Source organism: Struthio camelus, chromosome 18, assembly GCF_040807025.1.
Source record: "Struthio camelus isolate bStrCam1 chromosome 18, bStrCam1.hap1, whole genome shotgun sequence".
Taxonomy (NCBI): domain Eukaryota; kingdom Metazoa; phylum Chordata; class Aves; order Struthioniformes; family Struthionidae; genus Struthio; species Struthio camelus.
In genome coordinates, this window is record NC_090959.1 from 17,705,352 (window position 1) to 17,731,712 (window position 26,361).

The window sequence follows — 26,361 nt, forward strand, 5'->3', positions numbered from 1 at the left end:
GAAAGCAGAGACCCTACTGAGCCCACAGCCGCGGAGCTGTTCTTGCAGCCCTCTCCTCTCTCTGCGCTGCACTTTACAGCCAGGCGCTCATTGTTTCCGGTCAGTCGATACCGCGTTTACCCGACGAGATGCTGCAGGCTGCTGCATGGGCAAACAAAGCAGCCTGCGAACCCCACCCCCCCCCGGGCGCTTGTCCCCGCCACCTCCTCCTAGGCTGCAGGGCCCTCGAGAGCGGCTGCGGGGATCTGCTTGCTCTGACGCGGCCAAGGCAGGGAGCAACCGGCTGCAAAGGAGCGCGCGCGCCTGCGCCGCCTCTGCTGAGCCTGCACCGAGTGGGAGCCGGGGCGACAGAAAGCACCGCGCAGCCTCTCTGCAAAGCTAGGATTAACCCCCCGCCTCAGCAAGGGGCAGGAAAAAAGAGACCAAAACAAAACAACAAAAAAAAAAAGGCACACTTCTCGGCTTCTTCCTCTTGCTGCCTTGCCCGGGGAGGGAAGACCGGCCGCTGGATGCAAACGAAGGGGCAAAGGCAGCGCCTCGCGCCTGCCCGAAAGCCCCAATTGGGGTTGAATCGAATCATCCTTTCGCTCGAAAAGCGCCAAGCCCAAAGAGAAACAGAGGGCTCGGGGGGGGGGGGGGGGGCGGCCACCTCCGACCTGCCACCCACCCGAGACGGGGCCGCGCGGCGGCCGCCACCACCGGACGCGGCAGCGTTTCCTGCCCGGCGCGCGGCCCGGGGGAGCCGCGTGGCAGCCCGGCGCCGGCCGGAGCGCGGGGAGCCGGGCCGGCCTGGCCGAGGCGGCCGTGTGGCGGCGGCGGGGAGGAGGGGGGAGACGCCGCTCCGCCGGGGACAGCGCAGCGCGGGCCCAGGTGCGACGGAGCCCGAAATAGCCGCCGGGGAGCCAGCGCCGACGCGCCATTAGCGCCGGCTAAAAATAACCCGCTGCGTAGGCGGGAGCAGCGCTCACAAGCGGCGGCGGCGGGGAGAGCCGCGAGGGCCGGGGACGGGCCGGGCGGCCGCCATGGCGGCTCCAGGCGGGCCGAGGCCACGAGGCGCCGCCGGCCCCCGTCTCCGCCGCCGCCCCCAGCCCCCGGCCCTCGCCGCCGGCACGCGGTGGGGCAGGGAGTATTTTTAGTTTATTTTTGTTTTTTTTTAACCTCAGCAAACCCCTTTTTTAACCACCACAGCAGCCCATCCTCCTCCCTCCCTAACCTCCTCCCCGGCGCCATCTTGGAGGCCCCCAGGCCAGCGCGGCGCCATCATGGCCGAGGCGCTGGCGGCCCCCTCCGACACCCCCATCGCCTTTGCCTTGTTTACGACCCGCTGCCGGCAGCAAACACGCCGCAGCGGAAAAACCGCGTGGGAGGCTGGCTCCCTCGCTGGGCGATGGCGACGGCGGCGCGCTCCCACCCTGGCCGGGCTATGGCGGCCGCGCGGCCCCCGCCGGCCCTGGTGCGAGCTTGACTGAACCCGCCACTTCCCAGCCCAAACGCAGCGAGCGGCAGCGGCCGGGCCGGGCTTCCCCGGCGCAGACGGAGCCGGGCCGGGGCCCAGCGCAAACGACGGCTCCGCTCCCTCCTGCGCGCTCCAAGCCGCCGTTTCCCACTCGGTCCCAAAGCGGCAGCCGGCGGCGGGGAGGGGGCTGAGACCGGCGGCAACTCGTTGCAGCAGTGGGTGGCCGCAGCAAGTGCTGGCAGCGCGCTCGCTCTTTACCGGCCGGGCGCCCAGCAGGGGCGCACCAGCTCTTTACCGGCTCCGGCCCGTGGCCTACTGCAAAAAATAAAAATTAAAAAAATAAAATTAAATGTCTGGTTATCATAAATGAGGGAATTGGTTCCGGACGGCCTGCGGCGGGGGCCGAGACCGGCTGCGGCACCGAGCAGAGGCGCGGGGGCCCCGGCGGCCACAGGCTTTTGCAGGCGCCAAGCCTGGCGCAGCTCGCTCGCTTTCCCCAGCAGCCGCCCCCCCCCCCCCCCCACCCCGGCCCTACGCTGCTCGGTAGCGCCGTCCAGCCGCCCCGCGGGGTGGGAGCGGGGCGCTCGCACGCGTCGCGCTTTCGTTTCCCGGCCCCCCCCCCCGCCCACAGGTTTGCAAAGCCGAGCTGGTTCATCCATCATCTCCCCTGTTGCCCCCCCCCTTTTTTCTTTTTGATATTAATTAACAGGAAATAATTCATTAATGCGAATTTGCAGAGCAAACTGCAGGTGACCAAAGTAGCAGCGTGCGCCAATGCAATAGCCGGGTCGTGGGGGGGGGGGGCAGGAGCCGGGGCTTTCGGGGAAGGAGGTGGGGGGTGAGGGTGTTCGGGGCGGCGGGCTGAGGCCGGCGGGGCCGGGGGCTCGCGGGAAGGGCCGGGCCGGCGGCGCCCGCGGCAGGAGGATGCTGCGCGGCCCGCAGCCGGGGAGCCGCCGCCGCCCCGGGAATCCCTCCCGCCCCCCCGCCGCCCTGCGGTTCCTGATTTCCTAGTAAGTCGAGAGAACCACGAAAACACTTTTTTTTTTTTTTTTGGTCTTCTCTCTCTCTCTCTCTCTCTCTTTTTTTTTTCTTTCCCCTTCTCTCTTTTCTTCACCTCGTTTCGCCGCCCTGTCCGTCCAGCGTGTAATGGAAATTTCACCGCCGCCGCCTGCGCTGAACAAACAGGAAGCCAGCCACAAAAGGGTGGCAGCTCGCGCGTCGCCCGGCTCAGCTGAGCCCCGCCGCACCAAAGGCCATAAAAGCGGGCGCAGGGGCGGCGGGCCGGGGCCGGAGGGGCAGGCGGGCGCCCGCTCGCCGCTCCCGGGACGCCGCGGGGCTGCAGGTAAGGCGGGCGCTGCCCGGCACCTTCTTTGGCCTCCCTTCTGCGAAAGCCGGGGCTCGCGGTCCTGGGCGGCCCTCGAGCGGCAACGTCGCGCTGCTCCAGCTCGCTGCTAGGAGCCCCGCCGAGCCGGCTTTGGCTTTTTTTTTCTTTGGCCTTTGCAAGCCCACATGCAAATCTTAAAAAAAAAAAAAAAGCGAAATGTGCAGCGGTTGGAGGCAGAGGTCTTCAGCAGCTCTGCCATCCCCCCAGTTCCCAGGCTTGCTCGACGCCAGGGTGGCTGCGCTGAACCGGCTCATCCCGGCTGCGGCGGGAGCCCGGGGCTGGACGGGGCTCGGCCCGTGCTGCGGCGCGTAGGAAAGCGTTAGGAGCCGGAAAGCTTCAGATGAAACAAGAGACCCAGAAACGGGCTGAAAAAAACAAACCCCATCACGGCTGCCTTTGCGCCTTTCCCGGCAACTTTCTAGGCGCGTTCAGGTTTTGCATGGATGCGCTCATCCGGGCAAAGTTTAAAAAGAAAAAAAAAAAATCCTTCCCTTCGATTCTGTAGTTAACTTTTTTATTTTTTTGGTCAGACTTTATCGTTCGTTTTTCTCGCGTATGGCAAAAAGCTGCTCTGTCCTGTGACCGCAAGGGCAGGGGCGAGGGAGGCGCTGGGCCGGAGAAGGGCTTTGGGGGCCGCCGCAGCGCGAGGCAGCTGAAAGGGGAACTTCGCCCCGCTCAGCCGGCGGCTCTCGCCACGCAGGCGGCCAGAAGATTTTGCATGGCTGACCGTCAAAGCCCCGGGCGAGGGGGGTTTGCTGGGGTGCAGGCAGCGCCGCCAGCGCTGCCGGAGCCAGCCTTCCTGCTGCGAGCGGGGCCGGGGCCGGACGCCAAGGTGAGGGGCACCTCCAGGACTGTCTGACCTGAGAATGGTGAAACATGTGGGTCAATCTCAGGTTCGTCAGCCCGCGAGGTGCCTTCTCCGGAGCAAGAGAGGCAGCGCCGGCCCCGGCCGCCCGGCCCGGTACCCGGCTGACGGGCGGCTCCTCGCGGCTCGGGCCGGAGGAAGAGACAGCGACAGCCTCAAAAGCGACGATAATTAATTAATCCCCAAGCGGCGCGCGGGGGGCTGCTGAGCGCTGAGCGTGTCGCTCGTTGACGATGGGAGCAGGAAAAAAAATAAATAAATGAATGAAACAAAATGAAAACCCAAGATGAGCTTCTTAAATAAACCGAGCGACCGCAAGGCGCGCGTATGGGATTCGCGGCCTTTCCTACAGCTACGTGACTAATCCTCAGGCACAAGGACCACGAGAAAAACCCTTTCCAAAGCGCTCTGGCACCCGACGCTTGCCGGGGCTGGGGGGGGACGACAGCGAAGGCGGGATTCGGAGGCGGCCGCCCGGCGCGCAGGCGTCCCGCAGAAGAGGCCCCTCACTGTGGCGTCGAGGCGGCGCCGGCCGAGAGCGGCTCCGGGGCCGGAGACGAGGGCAGTTTCCCTGAGAGCTCACGAAGCGCCAACGGCCGCTGCAGCCCGGCCGGGGTGGGGGGGACGGGACGGTGACCCCCCCCGCCCCATAAAGGCGGTTGCGCTGCCGCTGCCTGAACTCAGGGCGCTGCAAAGCACCTGCAGGCGTTTTACCCCCCCAAAGCAGAAAAAACACAAACCGGCCGCCACTCCTCCCTGCGAAACCTGCCAGGAGAAGGAGGGGGGCGTCCGGCCGCCCCGTCCCCGAGCTGCCTCCAAGCCGGCGCTGCCGGGAGGCGGGTGCCCTCGGCGGGGGCCCTTCGGCCCCGCTGATTTCACGAAGGAGCGGGAGAAAGCCGACGAGCTCCCGTCAGACCCCGCCTGGACGCGCCGCCGGCTGCTACGGCTTCGCCTCCGCGTCAGCAGCACAAATGTCAGAAGGAACCAGGCAAACAACCCCCCCCCCCCAAGGGGGAAACTGTGAAGAGCTCCCAGCGGGGCACCCCAAGCGCAACGACTCCTTCAAGCAACAAAACGTCTTTGCATTTTCATCGCTTTGTCAAAAATCGCCCCTCTATGTAGAGACCCCCCCCCCGACCCCGGCGGGTGGCGCCGGGTCAGTCCCCCACGGCCGCGGGAGCAACCGCGCGGCCGCCCCGGCTCTGCGCGAGCCCCCCGGCCGAGCAGCCGCACAGGGGTGGGCGACCCTGAGAAACGCCCTGGCTGGCACCGCAGGGATCCCCCCCCCCGGTGACATTTCTTTAGCCTCCGCGCCGCCGTCCCCCGGTGCGCGCAGCTCGGAAACAGCTCACCGCTGTGGAAGGCATGGGTGGTCCCGGCGCCGTCGCCGAACCGGGTGGGAGAAAGGAGAGGAACAGCTGCTCTAGCCCAAATTTCCTTTTCCTTGCGCTACCGAGAGGAGCACGACAGCGCGGGAGCGATGCTGGGACTTACCAGGGCCTGGCTCGGTGGCGGCTGCTGCCAACGCCTCGTCCTTCTCGCCGCGGCGCCGAGGGGAGCTGGAGCGCGGAGAGGCATGGGGGGACCCTCCGCGAGGCCACCGCGGCCGTCCCGGGGCAGCCCCGCTCGGAGACTGGCCGGCTGGCGTGGCCGCGCGTCAGCTCTCCCCCAAGAGCTCTGCCAAAACGGAGCCGGCGGCTGGGTCGCGTAGGCCACGCGCTGCCCGGCCCGGTCGCCAGGGCCAGGCTCCGCGTCGACCAGTCCTCCCAAGAGCGTTCTCACGGCTCACGAGGGCTCCGGACCCTGCCACCCCGCTGCACCAAGCGGACCTGGGGGATGCAGCTGGAATAACCAAAGCGACGCCCAAGCACAACCCTGCCGAGAGGCGCCCGCTCCGACGGCCGACCGCCACCAAAGGCTTCAAAACACCCCAGCGAAAGGTTCAAAATACCCGAGCAAAAGGGTTCGAAATACCATCCGCGAGTACCAAGGCAGCGGCAGAGCCTCGACGCAGCCACGGTTGCACCCAGCACACGCCGATGCAGGGCCCGGGGGGGGGGACAAGGGGGAAAACAGGCTCCAAAATTACCAAAAATTATGGCGTTTCTTGATGATTCAGTAAAGAAAGGTAGTTATGCAACACCCAAAATACAAAGCAAGAGGAAGGAGGTTTTTTTCCAGCCTCCCTCGGCCTGCAGCCCTCTTTTTGCTGTTGCTGTGAGTTGCTTTGCACTTAAGGGAGCGTGGGGCAGCCCTGGCTCAGCGGCCAGACGAGCTCTGCTTAGCCCGGCTCAGGGATCCTCCGGAGAGCAGCAGAGCCCTCGGATTTCGGATGCCTCTGCCCAGAACGTGACTTTGGGGGGGGGGATAGTTCTTGCCATTCACTCAAGTTCTATTTAATGGGCTTTTTTTTTTTTTTCCTCTCTCCTCCTCTTGAAATGTTTATTTCTCATGAGGGAATTTTAATTTTAGAGACAGCACTTTTGCAAGATGAAGTGATTGCTTCGCTCCAAGTGCTGAATGATGGAAGCTCCAGCAGGGAGGGAGGAAAAGGCAAATGAATCACATGTATGAATCCCTCAGACCCCAATTTGCATCCAGAGGTATGTAGCTGTATTGGGTGATTAGGCCAAGAAAAGAATGTTTCTTTTGTATTCAGCCAAAGGAGGAAAATTGCACTCCAGAAGCGTATTTAAGCTTCTGAAGTAAAGTTTTAATCTCTATGATATCACAAAATGAATCATTCGGAAGAGCCGTAGAGGATGCTGGAGAGCTCCCTCGCTTCGCTTTGCAACTTCTGGAGGAGATGCTGCAACTCTCAGCGAAAAGTTTCACAAAATGACGGGCTGCACAGGCGAGAGCCGTGAGCTCCGGGCTGGCGGCGCCCGCGCACCCATCCCACGCACGCGCGTGTGCACCCCGGCACGCGTGCTGCTTGCCCTGCGCTCTGCACAGGCGCAGGGACAGGCAGACAGCACGGACAGACAGCGCGGCCTCGCAGACACTGAGGGTTTTGGTTTTCAAGGGACCTAAATTTGGATCTGTGTTCAAGCACCTAAAAACGCAGTCTGCTTTTGCTGCGCTGCTTTGCGCTCCGAGTCCCAGTGCGAATCAGACCGTAGGGGGGCTTCAGGGCAGATTTCAGGGGCCTGTTTGGGTGGGAGCCAGGAGGCCCCATGCAGCCAGGTGCCCCTACGCAGGGCTGCTGCGGTGGGTCTCAGAGCAGCCCAGCCCCAGGGCTGGGGCGGAGGACAGGGACCTGCAGAGTGGGGGAACGGGGTCACGCGGGGCCCAGGTCCCCTCCGCCAACACGGCGGGCCCCACGCAGGAGGGGATGTCAGGCAGCCCCACTCTCCTACTGCCTGCGCGTGCCCCCTCCCGCCTGCGCGCACACACAAGCTCCCTTGCACATGCATGCACACACACACACACACACTTAATTGCACACTCCTCCCTGCACTCCTCTCCCCCTTGCTCACACCCCTCTCTCCCCCTGGCTCCTCAACGTCCCCACTCGCACCCTCTCACACCACCCAATGCCACCTTCCCCCCCTGCACACACCCTTCACACCCTCCCTGCACACCCCTCACATGCTCCTCCAAACGCACCCCTCCACAACCATCACCTGCCCCACACCCACCACCCGCGCACACCCTTTACCACTCACACTCTTCGCACCCCCTCACAATTCCCACCTCGCACAAGCCTGTCAGGTGCTACTCGCCCCCACATACCACACATACCCACACATGCACCTGCACACTCGCACACACCTGTACAGGCACCTACATACTAGCACATCTGTACATGTACCAACACACTGGTGCACATCCACACACCTGTACATGCACCGGCACACTCATGCACACGAACCCGCAGCCACACACCCGCATACACCCGCACAGCCGTGCACCTGCACACACCCCCATACACCCCTGCACATGCACACCCACACACCCCCGTACACCCGCACACACACACCTGCACACCCCCGCACGCACACCCGCACACCCCTCTGTACACCCGTGCACACGCACACCTGCACACCCCCCATACACCCGTGCACATGCACACCTGCACACCCCTCTGTACACCCGTGCACATGCACACCTGCACACCCCTCCGTACACCTGTGCACATGCACACCTGCACACCCCTGTACAGCCGGGCACACACACCCACACACACCCCCAAACACCCATGCACATGCACACATGCACACCCCTGTACAGCCGGGCACACACACCTGCACACTCCCCCGTACACCCATGCACACGCACACCTGCACACCCCTGTACAGCCGTGCACACACACCCGCACACCCTCCCGTACACCCATGCACACGCACACCTGCACGCCCCTGTAAAGCCGTGCACACACACCCGCACACTCCCCCGTACACCCATGCACACGCACACCTGCACACCCCTGTACAGGCGTGCACACACACCCGCGCACCCCCCTGTACACCCGTGCACGCGCACACCTGCACGCCCCTGTACAGCCGTGCACACACACCCGCGCACCCCTCCGTACACCCGTGCACACGCACACCTGCACACCCCTGTACAGCCGTGCACACACACCCGCGCACCCCCCCGTACACCCGTGCACACGCACACCTGCACACCCCTGTACAGCCGTGCACACACACCCGCGCACCCCCCCGTACACCCGTGCACACGCACACCTGCACGCCCCTGTACAGCAGTGCACACACACCCGCACACCCCCCCGTACACCCGTGCACACGCACACCCGCACGCCCCTGTACAGCCGTGCACACACACCCGCGCACCCCCCCGTACACCCGTGCACACGCACACCTGCACGCCCCTGTACAGCCGTGCACACACACCCGCGCACCCCCCCGTACACCCGTGCACACGCACACCCGCACGCCCCTGTACAGCCGTGCACACACACCCGCGCACACAGCGGCGCGGCCCCGCCGCGGCCCTTCAGCACCGCGGACAGCGCCCGCCCCGCTCCGCTCCGCTCCGCTCCGGCCGCGGCCCCGCTCCGCGTCACGTGGGCCGCCCGGGTATAGCGCGGTCACGTGGGCCGCCGCCCCTATATAGCGCGGCGGCGGGAGCGCGGCGCCGTCTGCGGGCGTCCTGCCGCGGCGGAGCGGGCGGCGAGCGGTGAGGACCGGACCGGGACCCGGGGGGCGGGGGGGACAGAGGGACCCGGCCTCGGGCAGCGGGAGTCGGGACAGGGCGCGCTGGGGGCCGGGCACCCGCGACCGGGGCCCCGGGAGAGCCACCGGGCTCCCTTAGCAGCGTCCCCTCCGCTCAGGGGCTCGTCGCAGGGATGGGGGGGGGTCCCATCCTCGGGGGGTCCCATCCTCGGGGGAGGGTCCCATGCCCGGGATGGGGGAGAGGGGGTTGCCATGCCCGGGGGGGGGGGTCCCATCCCTGGGGACGCAGCCCCTCCGGTGCCCCTGACTGCAGGAGGGGGGCTGCGGGTGGGGGGGGGAACTCTTGCAGGCATCCCGCCCCGGAGCGGCTGCGATGCGGCTCAGGATGATTTCGGCTGCCTCTGTCCTCGTCCTGCTCTTCCTGCCCTCGGAGACCTGCTCGCCCCTGCAGTGGCCCCGGGGCCCAGCCCGCCGCCTGACCCCGGCCCCCCAGCCCACCTGGGAGCCCTGGCTGGGAGCCGCACGGCCCCCGCCACCCACCGCCGGACCCCCGGCCCAGAGACTGCCCCAGCTCTGCCCGCCCTGCGGGGCAGAGCCCTCGGCGGCCCCCCGCGCCCGGGCCCAGCGGGCACCGCACGCCAGCAAGCGGCGGGACGGCAAACCCAACTCCCTGGACCTCACCTTCCACCTCCTCCGCGAGTTCCTGGAGATGTCCCGGGAGGAGAGACTGGCCCAGAAGGCGCTGAGCAATAAGCTGTTGCTGCAGAGTATAGGGAAGTGATGGGGCGGGGGGGGGGATTCACGGAGACAGAGAATGCTCCCCGTAGCGAGCGGCTGGGGGGGGGGGCTGCGGCACGTCGGGTCCCGCTGATGCCCAGCGTGGGGCAGGGGGGCCGCGTGGGGGTGGCCGTCCCCTCCGGGGGGCCCCACATGTCCCCCTCCCTCTTCTACATTAAAGTCGCCCTTGCACCTGCCCCGTGCTGTGCTCTAGCACTTGTGCTGACACCCCGAAGCCCGCCGTGCCGGTGGGGCAGGAGCCCCTGGCACGGGGACACCGTGCTGCTCCCTCCTCCGGCTTTGCAAAGACACACGCTCGCAGAGTGCTTTGAGATAACGATGTTGCACCGACCGTTTGGACAAAGCCCAGGCCTAGGAGCAGTTCCCCCCCCTCAGGTCCCCACCACCGCCCTCAGACCGTCCCCCGGTCTCACCCAAAATACAAGCACAGAGCGAACGCAGCCGGCGAACCGTCCGATGCAGCCAAAAGCGCTTCCGTTATCCCCTGTCGCCTGGCACGCGCAGGCAGCCCTGCTGCAAGCGCCGAGCTGAGATTCCTGCGGCGCACCTCGGGGGTGTCGCGGCTGGCTCCCGCGCTCAGGCCCCGCCGCTGCCCGCTCGCGCCCGCGCTCCTCACCCCGCGCTGCTTGCTCCCCGCTGCGCCGTCGGGCAGCCGGTGCTCGGATGCCTCCGCTGGAGTTCACAAATTCCACCCAGAAACGTTTCAAAAGTCCCCGCAGCTCCGTCAGGTTTAAAGGGGTTGAACGTGGCGGACGGGTCTGGAAAGGAAACAAACAAATGAACGACAGAACACGCGTGGCCCCGCTCACGGTAGCTGCCTGACCCGTTTGCTCAGGTTCCTGGATGAAAGGTGCTGGCAGAGCTGGGCTGCGAGGCGCCTGCCCCGGCTGCGGGTTTGGTTAAGGAGAGGGGAATAAAAGCCATTTCCATGGGGCGTCCCACGGCGCAGCGCAGAAGAGGGGTTGCACTCGGCACGTGTGTCAGAAAGGCCAGAGGACCCTACTGGGCTTTTCTCCTCCACAGTTAATGGTCCCTTTCTTTCTCTTTGTTGCTGTAACTAAGCCAATGCAACAAGGCGGCGGGTGCACAGGCAGGGGGGATGTGGGGAGAGGGCTGACAAGGCGGGCAGAGCCCTTTCCGGGTCACGGGGCCGTCCCTCCTTCGGGAAAAGCAGTGCCCCGGGGAGCTGCCAGCACACGAGGGTCTGATCATGGGCCAAGCCGTCTCATCTGGCCACGCGCTGCAGGGTCTCGGTGCTTCCTTGCAGCCCTATTAATTAGTCCGGGAGCAGCACCGATGGGCTTGTCCCTCCGCTGCCGGGCATCACCCGCCGGCACCCCGGGGAAGGGCGGCTGCACCCCACACCCGCGGGTCCCTCGCCGCCCTCGTGCCCCGGTGCCACCGCCGCAGGGAGCAGCTGAGCGCCCATCGCTCGCCTGTCGCTCCGGCTCTCTGCGCAGAGCAGGGAACGGAGCCAGCAGCTAAAAATGCGCTTGGCAAGAGCAATTCTGGGTCTTGCACCTTGCGGGAACGTGAAGTTGGATCTTCTCTGAAGTAGGCTGGTATTTACACAGGACACCTCGCCTCACACGGATGGGCTGTGATCGTTGATCATCCTGTGGGCTGCCTTTTTTTTTTTTTTTTTTCTCTTTTGTATTTTGTAAAGGTACATTTTCTCCCATTAAAAAAAAAAAAAAGGTAAGAAACACATAAAAGCAGTAATTACCTCAAGGAAAGGGAGGAACAGTTTGTTAAAATAGAAGCAATTACGCATGGCCTGAGCCAGCCAAGGCAGCTCTGAAGCACTTTTAAGCTTCTCCTAAGTGAACCTTCAGTGCTTGGTGGCTGCAGGTGTGCAAATTAAGGTTTGGGGCCAGGCTTTCGGGTAAGGAGGACAACAGGAAGGGCCCAGGGACCTGGCAGAGGTGAGCAAGAAGGGGGCAGTTCAGGTCCCCGCAGATTCCTGGCCGCAGAGATGCCAGCGGGAGCATAAGGCAGGACACCCGCTTGCGGAGATGACCTGGGATACGCAACCGCAGCTGAGCATCCTCCTAGTGGGCAGGCCCCCAAACCCCACCTGGATGAGTTTGTAGAAATTGAGGATCCCAGAGCATTATCCGAACGCTCCCAGGGACTGCAGGTGCCCTCACCCTGTTGGTAGCCTGGCCCACCTCGGCCACGTCTCGGATGCTGCTGCACCGTCCCAGGCAGTGAGCAGCTCTGGGTGCCAGGTTCTTCCACAGGTGGGAAGGCGACTCCATGCCATGGTAGGGGCACTGGCAGCTTCTCCTATGCTGCTGGGCTTCCCTCACCGCCCACACCAGCGAAGCGCAGCTCTCTGGCCAGAGCAGCCCCGTCCTCCTGCACACCCCAACAGGGGAGGAAGGGCAGGCCAGGCACAGCACTCCCTAGGGATGCTCCTGGAGGACCTTCAGGCAAGTAGTGACAGCCAGCTTCTACCAACAGGGTTTCCTAGGAGTCCCTGAGGTTGGGAGATGAGTCCAGTGACCTGGATGGGGCTTTTCCATCTCAGATATCTCAGCAAATGGATCAGAAATGCGACACCTCAGGGCATCGCAGCAAGTCTGCACATTTTAGTGTCATGCAGCTGCAGGAGGGGACAATATTTAATGAAATCCAATCTCTTTGGCTCTCTCAGAAGAAGAGCATCTGTAGAGGAGCTTTCCTGACAGCACAACCCCAGCTTTCCTGAGCATGACAACCACCTTAACCGCTAAATCGCGAGGTCCCCCGTCACACCCCGCACTGACGCAAGCCTCACCCATTCATGCTGCAAAGGTGGCTCTGCGCTTGGAGGCGCCTGTCCCCCACACGGCCTGGGTCCTGCCACACTGCTGCTGCCAGCCAGCTTTTCAGCCCAGAAAGCGAAGCTCCCAAGGTTTATCTTGCAGCGGCAAACCCGAGCAGGGCACCTCGGCTCCTGGCGCGTTCCCTGCACGAGGACAGCCACGGGGGCTGCTCCGACTGCTGCGTCATGTCCACCTGCTCGGAAGGTGGCTCGGTCAGTCGCCGTTCAGCCTGGTGAGGGACACAAAGCATTAGGGCTTCTTCTCCTGCTCACAGTGACCCTTTGCAACGTCATCTCCCTCCAGGAGGGTGTACGTGGTCAGACATCTGCGCGGAGCCTGTTTCTGCGTCCCGTGGTTGTCCTGCTCCAGGGTCACAGTGTAACCACCAGCTTCTGCCGGCTGGGACGAGCCAAGGACATGTTGCTAACTCATGGGCATGAGCACAGAGGCAGAACATCCTTCATTAATCATAATAGTGGGCCATTGTGTGCTTGTATTCAGCATTTCAAAGTGAAGGAAAAATCCAAGGTACATAGGTAGCAGTGGGCCATAGTCATGAAAACAAACAGCTGTATGCTGCTCAGTGAAAAGCGGAACTCTGTCCCATGAAGAATTCCAGTATTTTGGTACTAGGTTGCATCCTCAATTGGAATAAAGCTGCAATTCATACACACAGAAAAGCCACGATACAAACCCCAAAGTGATACGTAAATAGGCTTAGTTTTGTTATGAGGGGGGAAACAATCAACAGAAAATAAACTACATTCTCCAATAGAAAATGCCATGTTTATCTAAACTGCTAAAACCCACTGAGCTCTATCCCTGCATAGCCTGTGAGCATCACGGCCAGAAGGTGTCCAATGATAGGATGCGACTCCCTCACCCACCAAACAGCAGCCACCCTGCGCCCATCCAGCCATCGGCACACGAGTCACAGGGAGGATGTAACGCAGATTTCGCAATAGAGCCCTGCCAGGGGACTGTCAGCCCCCGTGTGCTCCAACCCTCAACTGCTGTTCCTGCTCATCCCCAGGTGCAACAGAAGAGAGGAAAAATGATCTGTGCTGAGAGCAGGCGTTTCCAGCCATCTGGGACCAAATTGCTGCTTCTGAGCCAGCAGCTGTTACAGGATGGACTTATAAAAGTCAAGGCTGTATCCCAAGAAGGATCCTGAGAAACTTCATGTGTTACCTCAGTGTTCTTGTGGGTAGCATGGAGATGACTGGCAAAGGCCTGGATCCAACCATTGGCAGCAACAAAGGCTCCGATCCCGTCTGTCGGCTCAGCCTGGAGACAAGGAGAAGGGAGATGAGGTCACATCACCATTCGCTGAGCGCAAAGCAGTCCCCAGGTCAGCCAGTGTTACCGTCAACAGAAACTCCCACCGAAGCGAGACTCCCCAGGAGGTACCAACCTTCTGCTGCATGTGGATGTCCATCCGGGGAGCCATCTCGTGCTCCCGAAGCCCCCGCAGAGGGAGCAGGTGGGCGCCTTGCCAGTCACACAGTAGATGCTGAGTGTCTCTTCCTTGCGCTCCTCACAGCTGGGAGGTTCAGCCTTCAACAGAGGCCTGGAGCTGAACAGAGAGAGTAAGAGTAAATAGGGGAGCAGAGAGTGAATGCCAGGATTGTCTTCAAGTTTTTTTTTTTTTTTCCTCTCCTTCCTGTTCTTGACAAAGGGAGCACACCTGCAGCTGAGCTGGAGAGATGCCACTGGCTGCAAACCCTTCCAGAAACCCAGAGTCCCAGGACAAGCACTTCCTGCAGCAGGGCCCCACCCCGCTCTTATAGCTCCAGGCTGGCTTTAGCCCAGAGGAACTCGGCTGTAGGTTGCTGACGCCTGGCATGGGCAGCCCTGTCTAGTTGATTTCCGGCATGGCACTGGTTGCTGCTTCTGATTTTGTCGAGTGACCTCGGGCCATTAGCTGCAGTATTTTGCTCCCCAAGCTTTGCTTGCCTTGCCTGCCCAGCCATGCATATGGACAACCCTTACAACAGCAGGGATGGGCAAGACAGGAATCATTTCTCGGTTGTCAGCACTGGTTCCCAAAGACACCCAAGTGCCCTGCTGCACCTGGCGCTCCAGAGCAGGCTTCACCTGTGGCACAGGGGACCATGAGCCAGACGAGAGCTAGCCCCAGGGAGACTGAGTCCTGTAAAGTGAGTGCAGGTGATCGGGAGCCATGTGCAGAGCAAAGCAGGACTGAAATTCCTCCTGAGGGGACCAAGCAAAGAGAAGAATCACAGCACCCAAAAGGTAAGGAAGAAACCTGTTGGAGCACATGCCAACTCCTGCTTGGAGATGCCAATGATGTTCTCGACCATGAGGTTCCTCTGGAGGCTGTAGACTGAGTCTGTCCAGGCAGCAGGACAGGCAGTGAAACCTCCCTGCCAACCCCAAGGTGGTTCCTCGATATTGAAACAGAGATCTTTGTTGGCTACCTATAGGCGTGTATTATTCAGCTGGCTTGAAAATTCCTGTGAGACTATTTAAGGAAGTTCTGGAAACCACAAATTCTACCAGGCAAGGAGGCAAGCTGCGAAGAGGACACGCTTTTAAAAGGAGTCAATGATTGGAGCGTGAGACAAAGTGGAGACACCAGATACTTAAGAGCTTCAAGGCAGGTAATGAAAATCACCCAGGAGAGTGGAAGGGTGGGAATAAGAACATGCCTGACCCCTCCGCTATGCCAAGTCCATACCCGTGACCAAGGGAGGAGTCCTGCCACTGAGAGCAGAAAGCGTGCTTTGAGATGAAACGTTAAGATTTCGTACTTACCTTCTTCCTGTTAACTTCTGTCAAACGGGGAATTAACTCTTCAAAATTATTGCAATCACCAGGAAAGGCATATGGGTAGTAAAAGCTGCTGGTGTCAATAAGACCCCCTTACAATAACAGTAATGCTTCCTCTGTCACAGATCCAGGTTTAGAGGTTCAGGCAGAGAGCTCAGAGCATCAGATTTATGTTGTCTAAATCCTCACCTTGGCTCTGAAACAAGTCTCGTAACAGCCTTTGGCACATCTTTTGCTCATCTTTACTTCTGTGTCTCCACTTGCAACGGTAAAGCAAAGTGTAAACCAGTCTCGGATGATGCAAGGTTCTCAGTAAAGTGAAATTTTTACTGTTAACAGATCTTCAAAGTTTGTGTGCTAGCTCCTTCCATGGATGCATTAGGATCATTTCTCATATCACTTGGCAACAATAACTTCTATTTACATCCCAGATATCCACCATGTTCCAGCTCTGATTCCTCTTGCTTTTAAGAGCTATAATTTAGGGACAGAACATCACCCAGCACTTCCAAGACGTCAGGATACCAACAGCTTCCCCAGCACAGCCCAGTTGCTGCGGTGCTGCCTGGAACTGGTAACCGCACCGTTTCCCAGTATGGGGCTCCTCCGTTCGCAAGTCCCTCCAGTCAGTGTGTCTCAACATTTTTTGCACATTTTAGGAGAACATCGTTATATTGGCCATGAATGGCAGAAGCCTCAGCTACTGGTTTGTAATAACTAACTGGAGAAATGAGATCTGAGGAGACATCTCAGCTGCTGAGGCAGAGGGCAGTGGTATGGGGACTGCAATGCAAGGACTCGGAGGGCATTTGCTGCAGACACGTTTTATCCCATTGTCTTCACTCCTAGCTATAAGAGGGAAATTTCCTTCTTGCCCCTCTAAAGGTTGGGAGGGCAAATTAGGATTTTCAGGTCCCTATTTGGGCTGTCAAGGCAACAGTCGTTCTCTTAAGGGAAGCTACTGAGAGAAGTTCAACAGATCCACTTCCTTTCAACAAATCTAGTGGGGCCTGACAGAGGCTGATGGAAAGGACCGTTCAGAGTCCCTCAGTGAGAGGGAGTCCCTCCCTCTCATTTGACTCATGCATTGCCCAGTCAGTTTTCAGTGCCTGCTTTGAAACGTAAGAGAAACCAATTGATCCTACATAAATTTCTATGCTGACTTAAAAACAAACCCCTCACAGAACCCCACTTTCTTCCAGCAGAGCAAGACATACACAGCACTTACCCACTTGAAAGATGTCACTAGCACGTTCCCGGCAGAGGTTGTGTTGGCAAGGCAGGATGACCACGGGTTTGGTGAACATCTCCAAGCAAAACGGGCAGATGAGCTGCCTCCAAGCTATCCGTTGTGCGGTGATCTCTAGAAAAAGATTTGTATTCCATTTAGGTAGAGGTGACAACACTAACGAAGCCCAGACCACACTCAACTCCAACTGAGAGGCAGCAAAACAAGGCAGCACTGCTTAGCTTGTCCCTGCTTGGCTGCCAGCTGTGGTGCTGCAACAGCGCGCAGCACACGAGAGGGAAGCAGCCCCTCACCCACATCTCATGCTAGATGTGGCTGTTGGCTCGCTGTCTCTAGAGCTCTGCTGCTGCCTCTCTCTTTAAGGCCCTAGGAATTTGATAGCTGAAGACGTTTGTCTCTAATGTTACATTTTGGTTCCTATTGCTCTCAGGGGGATAAGGGAAACAAGCCTGATTTCATAGCCAGAGTATCATGCACTTCTACTCACACAGTTCTACCTTAAAAATATTAAGTATTTGTCACTGCCTTGTATGTAACCCAGGCGTGTGCCTTCAGACAGCGAAACGTCAACTTGAAGTCTTTGGTAGGACGAATCCTTACTCCAGGAGGCCTTTTGGTAGTACTGCAACACAGACAACTTGAAAAACACAGCGCAGTTGACAGTTAAAGGGAAACCTAGCATTTCAGTCACTAGTAGGAAAGGACAATGGCTTGCAATTGTAGGATACACTTCACTCCTGCTCAATTATTCAAGGTTTTAACAGGAAAAGTCTAAAAAGTGAAAAAGTAAACCGACAGCAAAGACCTTAGACAAGGGAGATATGGATTAGATCGCCTAACCTGGCAGATGACCTCCAAGTTTGAAGAGCTGTTTAGCCCTGTTTTAGCACATCACCACCAGTGAAACTGGAATGACAGTCCGTTTCCTTCATACACACCATAGGAACACATTCATTAAAAGACAGAAAAGCACTAAACACTGCAATAGGGAGCAAATATCTGATATGGAAAGGACATCTCTACCAGTACATTCCTAAACAATCCTTTCTGCACATTATGGATACCAAGCATCAGCAGGGAAAAACACAGCATTGCAAAGATGCATGAGGAACGGCAGAACCAATTTTATTCAAAGCATATCCTGCAATAGGGTTAACTAATTCCTCATCTGAGCACACATACAGAATTCACTGAAAATGCATACTGCCAAATACATGTCAGTGCTGTGCTACACGTGCTCAATACACATATCAATTTCTCTTTCAGAATTGCAGCAATCTTAATAAACTCCAAGAATTTGTGTGATTCTGAGTTTATGTCATTTTTGGTCATTTCTACACAGTTTCAGTCTTCCCGCATTTTCAGAAATTATTGTGCCTATTTCATAAATTCAGGATCCCTACAATACCTACATTCAGCATGAAATCAAACAGCCCATTACATATTTCATTCAGGTCTTTAGCCTTTAGTGCTCAAATAGAGCCAGGGACTCCAAGACACAGGTGTAAGGGAGAGGAGGGGAAAAAAAGGGGGGCAGTTCAAAAGGCATTGATGAGAACAAACCATTTGACCTCTTTGAGGTCACCCACCTCAAAACAATACCCTGCCACAGCGGGTCCTTCAGGCAGGCAGCCACGCAGGTGCTCATTTTCGTAATGAGTTCAAGTGTACAAATAAGGAAAGAAAAAGCCAATGTACATTTCCGCATTGAAAACATTTATTTTACAACAGTGGTTTCAGATAATTTAGCAATCTTTATTTTAGTTTATATTCAGACATACAATACACAAATTACCATGCTAAAACATAAAATAATTCCTTCTGCTGCAACTGCATGTATGTACAGGAGCTCAGTAGTATCGAGTGTTACAATCCACAAAGTTCAGACAGCCACATCTACTTACATACAATTCAGTGTGGTCCTTTAGTAACATAACAAAATATATATATGTCTATATTATAATTGTTTTTCAGATGCATTTATACTTTGATTGTTTTTACAACGGCTAACATTTTTTTAAACATGGGCTTCCCCTCTCCCCCCCCCCCCCACCCTACCGGAATTGAAGTACAGTGCAAATGCAAAACGCGTTCTCTCATTACATCTTCAGCTACCACAGGCTTCATAAAGAGGCCAATATAACAAAACCCCATAATGAACTATTTATCTCAGGGCTTTGCTCTCATGCAAAATGAATCTAAACTGCCTTGGATGTCTGTGATAACGCAAACCAAATAATCCACACCCAGTCCAAAAACGTGGGAGAAGGTGGGGATGTAGTGGAAGGAAGGAAGGAATGACAGCAATTGGCTTAAGTGGCACACATCCAAACAAGGAAACATCAAGCGTTTTGAACTTGGCAAACTTCAAAGTTCATCTACTGTGACAGACACAAATATAACTTCAAACATATAAGTAATAAAAGGAATCCCCTGTATATTTCCCCATTTCTGCTGATTGCCATTAAGCAGAAAACCAATGCGTGTTTTGTATGTTAGGCAACAGCTTCTGGAACATAGGGCCCAACTAGGGCCAGCTGCATTCTCTACCCAATATGACTAGAAGTAATTTGGTGGTACATACACTTACGTTGGCCACAATCTTTTTGCCTTTACACAAATCATCAGCTAACTCCAGTTTTATGACTTGCGATAATTCCAAGTCTTATGAATCCAATCGGTAAGCACTATAAATTGAATAACTGGACCAGACTGTGCAAATGCATCATGAGATTCAAGTTTAAATTCTCACTAGCGAGGAGGGAAGACTTTAGGAATCCACTTGAGCAGAAGATTGATTTTTCCCTTTTCAAACAGCACAGCTCTCTCACTAGTACTACCTATTTATTTATACAACAGGATCCATCCACTGTTTCCTTCACCAGTCATTTAAATTGACAAGTCTTGTTTGTTCTTTCCTGCAGCTGAAAGGAGAAAGCACGATTCTGGACACACAAAACTCACACCTTCGGCTTTTCTGTCTGAGAGTTCATAGAAGTACTTTGAGCCAAATTTCATGTTTTACCACCAAAGAAAAAACAGCAGCAAGTACTAGGTGCACACCTGTTGTATAAATATATACATATGTGCATATATACATACATACACACACATGATGTTGCAATCCAAAACCTACAGCACAGGTTTGGACCTTGCTTTGTGAAGTCAACGACTCCCAGTTTGTAGACTACAAAGTAGTTAAAACTGGTATAGGGAAAAAAACGTATCAATGTATTCCACTATTACCTTTAGTGATTAGCATATTGACCATGTTTAATATGCCCCCACATACCAGCCCATGCAAGTCAAAGTTATTTCAGAGATTGCCCTTACCCTCCTCGCTATTGTTGGGTTTCATTTCTTTCCTTTATAGGAGAGCTGAAACAGGTAAATCCCAGCTCTGCCCTCATGGGACAGGGTCAAAGGGCAGTTGGCAGGAATCAAGTAGATCGTCACATTTTTTGGAAGCCATTGCTGTACACAGAATATGATAAGCAACCATTCACAAACTACAAGAATACACCCACATTGCTGGTTGTGGGGGAAAGGGAGCAGAGAAAACAACCGCACTCAAGAATGAATGGCTATTTTGTGTAAGAGCTTCCTCTACACATATATAGAGCCACCAATAATTCCCAGCATCTCTCCTTCTACATTAACTGTACATTTAACATTGGCATTTTATTTTCAAATGAAAGTATGTCTTCCAGATTAACGGAGTTTGGCTTGTGCAAACAAAAGCAACGGAAAGCTTCCCTAACGCAGTTTCTTCTTGAAAAGAAAGCACTTTCCTGGTACAAAAAGGGAATCTCGGTCTTGCAGAGTCTCAGATAGCACTCAAATCTCCACATACAGTATGTGGACCAGACCATAGTTCTTGCAGGACTTGAACACTGACAAACTACCTGCCATTTTGTTAACTATCAGTTATACTTCTTTCAGGATACTTCAAACAGTTGTTGGCATAATGATTTACTACAACCTAGATGTTTTCCATTATAATACAGAGAAGTGGCATCAAATGATAAAGCAAGTTAAGTTCATACCGACTTTACACTATAAACATTTGCATGGGGGGGGGGGGTTATGTTTCAGTGCCTTGATTCTAAGATTAACGCAGACTTAAACAGCATCCAGAATTACTAACATGAGGCAGGGGCTGCCAAGTGGCAAAAGCCTGACTACCTAGCAAGAATCTCCTGTTAAACATTAAGCCAATATCCAGTTGCATTGGGTAGGAAAAACCGCAGCACAAATGCATTTCCTAAATTATTTGGAAATGTCAAGAACACTGAAGGGCACCAAAGGGCAAAAACGAGTTAAGAAAACAGGTACCTCTCTCAAGAACTGTGTACATTACAAATGCTCAAAGATTAGCCCCCCCAAAAACATAGTCACATCCCTCCACATCACAAAACATAACCATTTAAAAAATGGAACAGGAATATATTTTCTGTCAGGTTCCTGCCCTGGTTATATCTGCAGTGCTTCTATACTCTGACATCAAGGGTTTTTAAAACTGTAGTCCCCCTACCACAGCACTGTTGCTGTGCATTGGGTAGTACCGTGTTAAAGCCTTCTTCTTAAGCAGGTGTTTCTAATCATACTGTAGGCTGCGTACACAAATTTCAAAGAGCATCACATTTTCAAGAACACTATGAGCACTAATATCTAAAGCAGTTTAAAAATACTACAAATCTAAAAATAAGACTAAAACGATAATATGGCTCTAAAACATCACTGCATGGAATTGGCAGAAATCTATACAATATCAGACACCATTGATGTTTACATAAACAAATTTATATACAGATAAATATTCAAGAACTTCCTACATATATTACTAACAAAATGAAACTGGCATTTAACAGGTGCGACTCCCCTTCATTCACTTCAAGTGAAGTACTGAATGCTTTGTTGCACTACTGCTACACCGGTCTGGGGATTTCCCCATGCACAGGAAGGATAGGGCACAGCAAGTCCAGCACCAGCTACTTCTATGACAGCTTTGCTGCTGTCAGAAAAGATGGTACCTACGCATTCCTTGAAATGAGGCAGTAGCTTTCCTTACTTATCCTAAGTTACAAACACCATGGCTCTCCGTACAACGAAACTTGTGGATAAAACCAGTGGTCCTTAATATCAGTCAATGAAACTCTCCAAATCAGATTTCCCCCATACACTCCTCCTAATAACAAGGAGCTACAAGGGCTAAGAAGATGGGTGCTGAGTAGGTTTGATGAGCTAGATGGAAGCTGCTGAACTACTTAAACAGAGATCTTGGGTAACTTGTAAAAATGATGATGTGACTTTTAAGAAACAAAAAGCAAAGCTAAAGTTTTGATTCTGGCAACATACTGAATAGAGATCAACAGTGCTCAGGTTTAATTTTGGAAGGAAACATCCTGCATATAAGCCAGTAATAAGTATTTTCACCCAGGCTTTAGTGCCTGGAAAGGTACGCTATTTTAGGTCTGGTAGGGACATTACAGCTCCATAAACTTAAGCTCAGAACTTAAGCCGGTTGATCTTAAGCACCAGATTTTTAACCATTATTTCCAATACAATTTTGCATTCCCTGGGATTCTGTTTCGCCATTTTGCAAAGACAGAAGTACAACTGATGTAACCGCAGGATACACTTGTACCTTACTTATGACATAAGAAAAAAGCGGGCATTAACCTACATATCTTCTGATTACACAATTTTTGTTTTAAAGAAACATTGTTTAAATAATTAGATCTCACACAGTTTGAGAAGTCAGGAAAGAGAGAAGTCAAAAACACATTAATATAGAGTCATCTTAAATTCAGAGATTTAAGACTAACGGGGGCAAATTTAGCAGTTTCAAAAAAATACTCACATTCATATTTTTCCCCTTCATTCCCTGTAATTGGGATCTCAGAGTAGTTTCCCTTGGGGAAATCTAACATCGTATGGGCATATGTAACATACAGATTAAATTACTATTCCCACAACCATCTACAGAAACAGCTGAAAAGCAAGCAGTCTCTCTTAAATTCACGCCTTGCTAAAGGAAGAACTAATTGCTGGTTGAAAAGTTGGGTTTTGGAGGGGAGGGGAGTTGCTTGTTTGTCTGTTTTTAAAACAGCAAATTCATCCCAAATATCATCTTTTTCAAGTAGTGCAAAACATGGATAAAGGTATCATCATCTCTAATCTTCATTTGCTCCATACGCTTTAGTTTTGACATTAGCTTGTACTGAGAAGTCTGTAGGGCTTCCTCACACTGCACTGCTTCTGGGAAACAGAGTAAGAGTGACTCTCACCGTAGCCTGAAGGTACGTTACACAAGTCCCCAGCATGCTCAGTTTCCAAGCCACAACCTCCTGTGGACTCTTCTAGTTCAACGGAAACACCCCAGGGTGATTAAGAAATAGAATCTTATTTGGAATTAACACCAACAATCAACCCCAATGTAAGGGGTCCCAGCTGTTCCACAGCAGAGCAACAACTGGCCTTCTGTATCACACATCCAGATCAACACGTGGAAATAGAAGAATATCGTAGACTACAGTACATGAGAAAACAGCATCTTTCTCATTCTACTGAGTCACTCTTATCAACTATGCTGATTTACAAAGCCAAAAAAGTTAACACTTTATTTTTACTAGGAACATTGCCTGATTTGCACAGGTTATAAAGGCAATTTTGACCCTTGAGTTTTTAGGGGATAAAGTCCGCAAAGATATTCAAGCATTTTCAAGGGTGGAATTCGACGTTAAGCACAGGCTTCAGACAAAATCTACAAGGAAAGTCCACGAGACATTATTTTTTCCAGCTTAAAAATTACTTTTCATTCCAAGGGGTCAAACAAAGACTCTGATTAATAAGCACCTCAAGTCAAATCACACATGACTGTCCTCAAAGCCACCCAAGATAGTTTTGCCTGATACAAAAAGTTAAAAGTATCTTCCAGGAAACCACAAGGTTTCAGGTCTGAAGGACTATCGACAAGGAAGAACTTACTTAACAACTGTGTTTCTTAAATCTAGTCAGTTAATTAAATGCTCTTTGTGAATTTCTGGATACTAATGTGTTATCAAAAGCATACCTATATGTAATAAGCTTACATACAGGCAATAAATGTGCTTGTGCCAACTGCCATGGGAAAGTGAGTTGGCAACCATCTCTCACTTAGTATTTGGACTGAGTTAAGAACCTTTTATCTGGTATGTTTAACAGGGTTTCATGTCAGACTTTACGCACTCTATCATTTTCAGCCCATGGAAAGAAAGAATGAAAATATATTCAGAAGGATTTTCACATTCCTCTCTCCCCCTTTAATCTGGGCAACTTCCAGAAAAACTGCACCTTTTACAAACCTAGGACAGCCAAACGGAAGCGTGCTTTGCCCTCCTCGGGCAGGAGAGTCCCCTTCATTTTCTGGTGGTTTTCTTATAGACTGACAATGCTTTAACCCATTCCGAAGCAACACCTGGATCTTGTAAAAAAGCAGCATAACAGATCTTCAAAGAATATACTGGACGGGAGGATATAAATCACTCAAGGGAAACGGGTGAAAAAGGAAAAGAGGAGATCGGGGCTAGAAAGGACAGTAGAGGCAATGTGATATAAAACCATGAAGATCAAAATTAAAGAGGCTGTAAATAAATGCTAAAAGCGCCAAGATTTCTGGTAGCTATTCTAGATTCTGACTCAATATTATCTAAAGCAAGATTATTAACAACAAAATATACCAGCAATTCACGAGCTGACTAAAATGTTGCCATAAATCTCAATAATCCACAGTTTCAAGAGCAGTATTCAAAAACTATTTGGTTTCAAAACAGTACAGGAAACCTGTCAATAGTTTTCCCATAGTTTTTCTGAAGCACAGAAAAACACTGATGTAAACAAGCCTAAATGCAAGACTATGTGCAAATTATACAATATAAAGACAAAGAAAGGTGTTTTGTTGTTAAAAAGCTATTTAAGTATTCCACAAAGATGCTCATGAGAAAATTAAAGGGCTTTTGTGTTATCAAAAGCTGTAAAAAACAGACAAACAAAAAAGTAGTACCCGATTTGTCTGTTAGAATGTTAGATATTTCAAACATATTTTAAGAAATCAAATTTGTTTGTTTGTTTTTTTTAAACATTTACACTATTGCCTACTATCTGCATTTTATTTACTTGGCCAATAAAAAATGATGAACCAGTTTCACTTCAAGATTCTCATGCATTCAGAAAAGCTGTGTTATTTGGTCTTTAGAATTTCAGACTAAAATAGAATTGTGCTTGAAGTTTAAATTCCACCACGGCCACCACCAAATAAACCTATTTACATTTGGTTTTATGGCAAACTACCTTTTGTGGTTACACTGTCACTAAAGATCCCCTTAGGCATAAACAGCTGTTCATCAATTTACTCTTCAAAGACTGGAAACTCTCCCTTTTTATTTTTCCAGGTAGATTTATTTAAGCTGAAAACCAGCATTAAAGAGAATTCTAGCTCTGTAGTACTGGCATACTTTTTTGGTTCTTGGCTTTGTAAACTTCCTGGGATAACAATGCAGGAAAAAAAGGACAAATCAAAGAACTGACTTGTTGCATTCACGTGAAAATCATGAACTTAGGTCTTTAACAGCTCAGCTGTATGAAAGCATGGTGGCTTCTGTGAAACTTTTCCTTTTTTAAAAATCTCATTTTTAGGCCAATACCACTGCTTAAAATGCAGAATGTCTCCATCACTTATTTTGTGACAACTCAACACATTACACCACAGACATTTAACATAACTCCATACATGCTATATATAAAAAATAAAAAAAAAGGAAAGGAAACAAATAAGACTATAGATAAACTGCTTTAAATACTGCATGCTACAGCACTTCACGTATCATCAAGATACGACACTGAAGGTGACAAAAGGCTGAAGGGATTACAAAATATTTTCGGCAGGTTGGAAAGCTGCCTTCTTACGGTGGCAGAATTTTTCCCCCTCCCCATTCTCTACTTCTAATGTTCATGATTCTAGTGTTGAGTTGGCCATGTATTTATTTATCCATTCTAATTACAGTATTTCCTTAACTTAATTAAATCCATCAGTGTGGTAGCTGGGGTGAGAGTCAGCTGTGAGCTGGGTTGTCTCTGTGGCTGATGCTGGCTGTATCACAATAGGTGTTTCTGAGGCCTCTGAAAAGGGAAGACAAAAAGTTTAGCACACTGAGGAAAAAACAGCGCCCTATGTTTTGGTAAGTATCAGTTACGCATCTCTGCAACAATTTGGCAATACAACTTTACGCTCTTCTTTAAAAACACAACGTTGATTTCCTGTTCTTCAATCTGTACGCGATGCCAATAGACTCAAACTAACATGTGGAGCATTTATTATATTTCTTTATTCACATAAGAGCAGCTGCTACTCTCCCATCGATCAGCATTGTCAGCTAAAAACAGGATCAGAGCGCACAGAAAGTCTACAGTTTTTAAAATAATCGGTTTAACTCTACAGAAGCTTACGTGATTCAAAAATAGTACTGGAAATAGCTAGCTGGATAGCAGTTCCATCTACTTTACACCTGATACAGTTTACAAAACTGCCTTGACACTTCCCATCCTTTGGGGTAGAGAATCTCTTTGTGGAATCACAAGAGTCTGGCTGGTACGTTATTCCAACGAACGTCGAAAGGAAGCTAAATGATGGTCACCTACTTCTCTGAAGCTGAGCCCTCCAAGTTCAGTGAGGGCCCACTGGGATTTCTAACGAGTTTACAGGAACTACATTTCTGGTGGTGGTTTACCCAGAGCAACTGGCTCTTGAGCCACAAACATGCATCCCTCCCACACACACACACACACACACACACACACATACAATTAGAGATCTATGCCGACCTCT

The 26,361-nt window shown here is 53.1% G+C and overlaps 2 protein-coding genes across 5 annotated transcripts in view; one reads left to right on the top strand and one right to left on the bottom strand.

Annotated features, from left to right (window-relative positions):
* The first annotated feature begins 8,776 nt into the window (after positions 1 to 8,776).
* Positions 8,777 to 9,627, top strand: LOC138061472 (corticoliberin-like). The gene is made up of 2 exons (XM_068912181.1): positions 8,777 to 8,850; positions 9,196 to 9,627. The coding sequence occupies exon 2, from the start codon at positions 9,220 to 9,222 to the stop codon at positions 9,625 to 9,627; it is 408 nt and encodes a 135-aa protein (XP_068768282.1). The 5' UTR covers positions 8,777 to 8,850; positions 9,196 to 9,219.
* Positions 9,628 to 18,191: 8,564 nt separating this feature from the next.
* DNAJC5 (DnaJ heat shock protein family (Hsp40) member C5) overlaps positions 18,192 to 26,361 on the bottom strand; it is a 41,946-nt gene continuing 33,776 nt past the window's right edge. For all 4 annotated transcript variants that reach the window (XM_068912178.1, XM_068912179.1, XM_009671219.2 and 1 more), the window contains one exon: positions 18,192 to 25,655. In XM_068912178.1, coding sequence (XP_068768279.1) covers positions 25,552 to 25,655 — 104 coding nt within the window. In that variant the 3' untranslated portion in view covers positions 18,192 to 25,551. The remainder of the gene's footprint in view (positions 25,656 to 26,361) is intronic.

Coding starts and splice junctions, on each gene's coding strand:
- LOC138061472 (XM_068912181.1), top strand. CDS start 9,220: ATGCGGCTCAGGATGATTTCGGCTGCCTCTGTCCTCGTCCTGCTCTTC.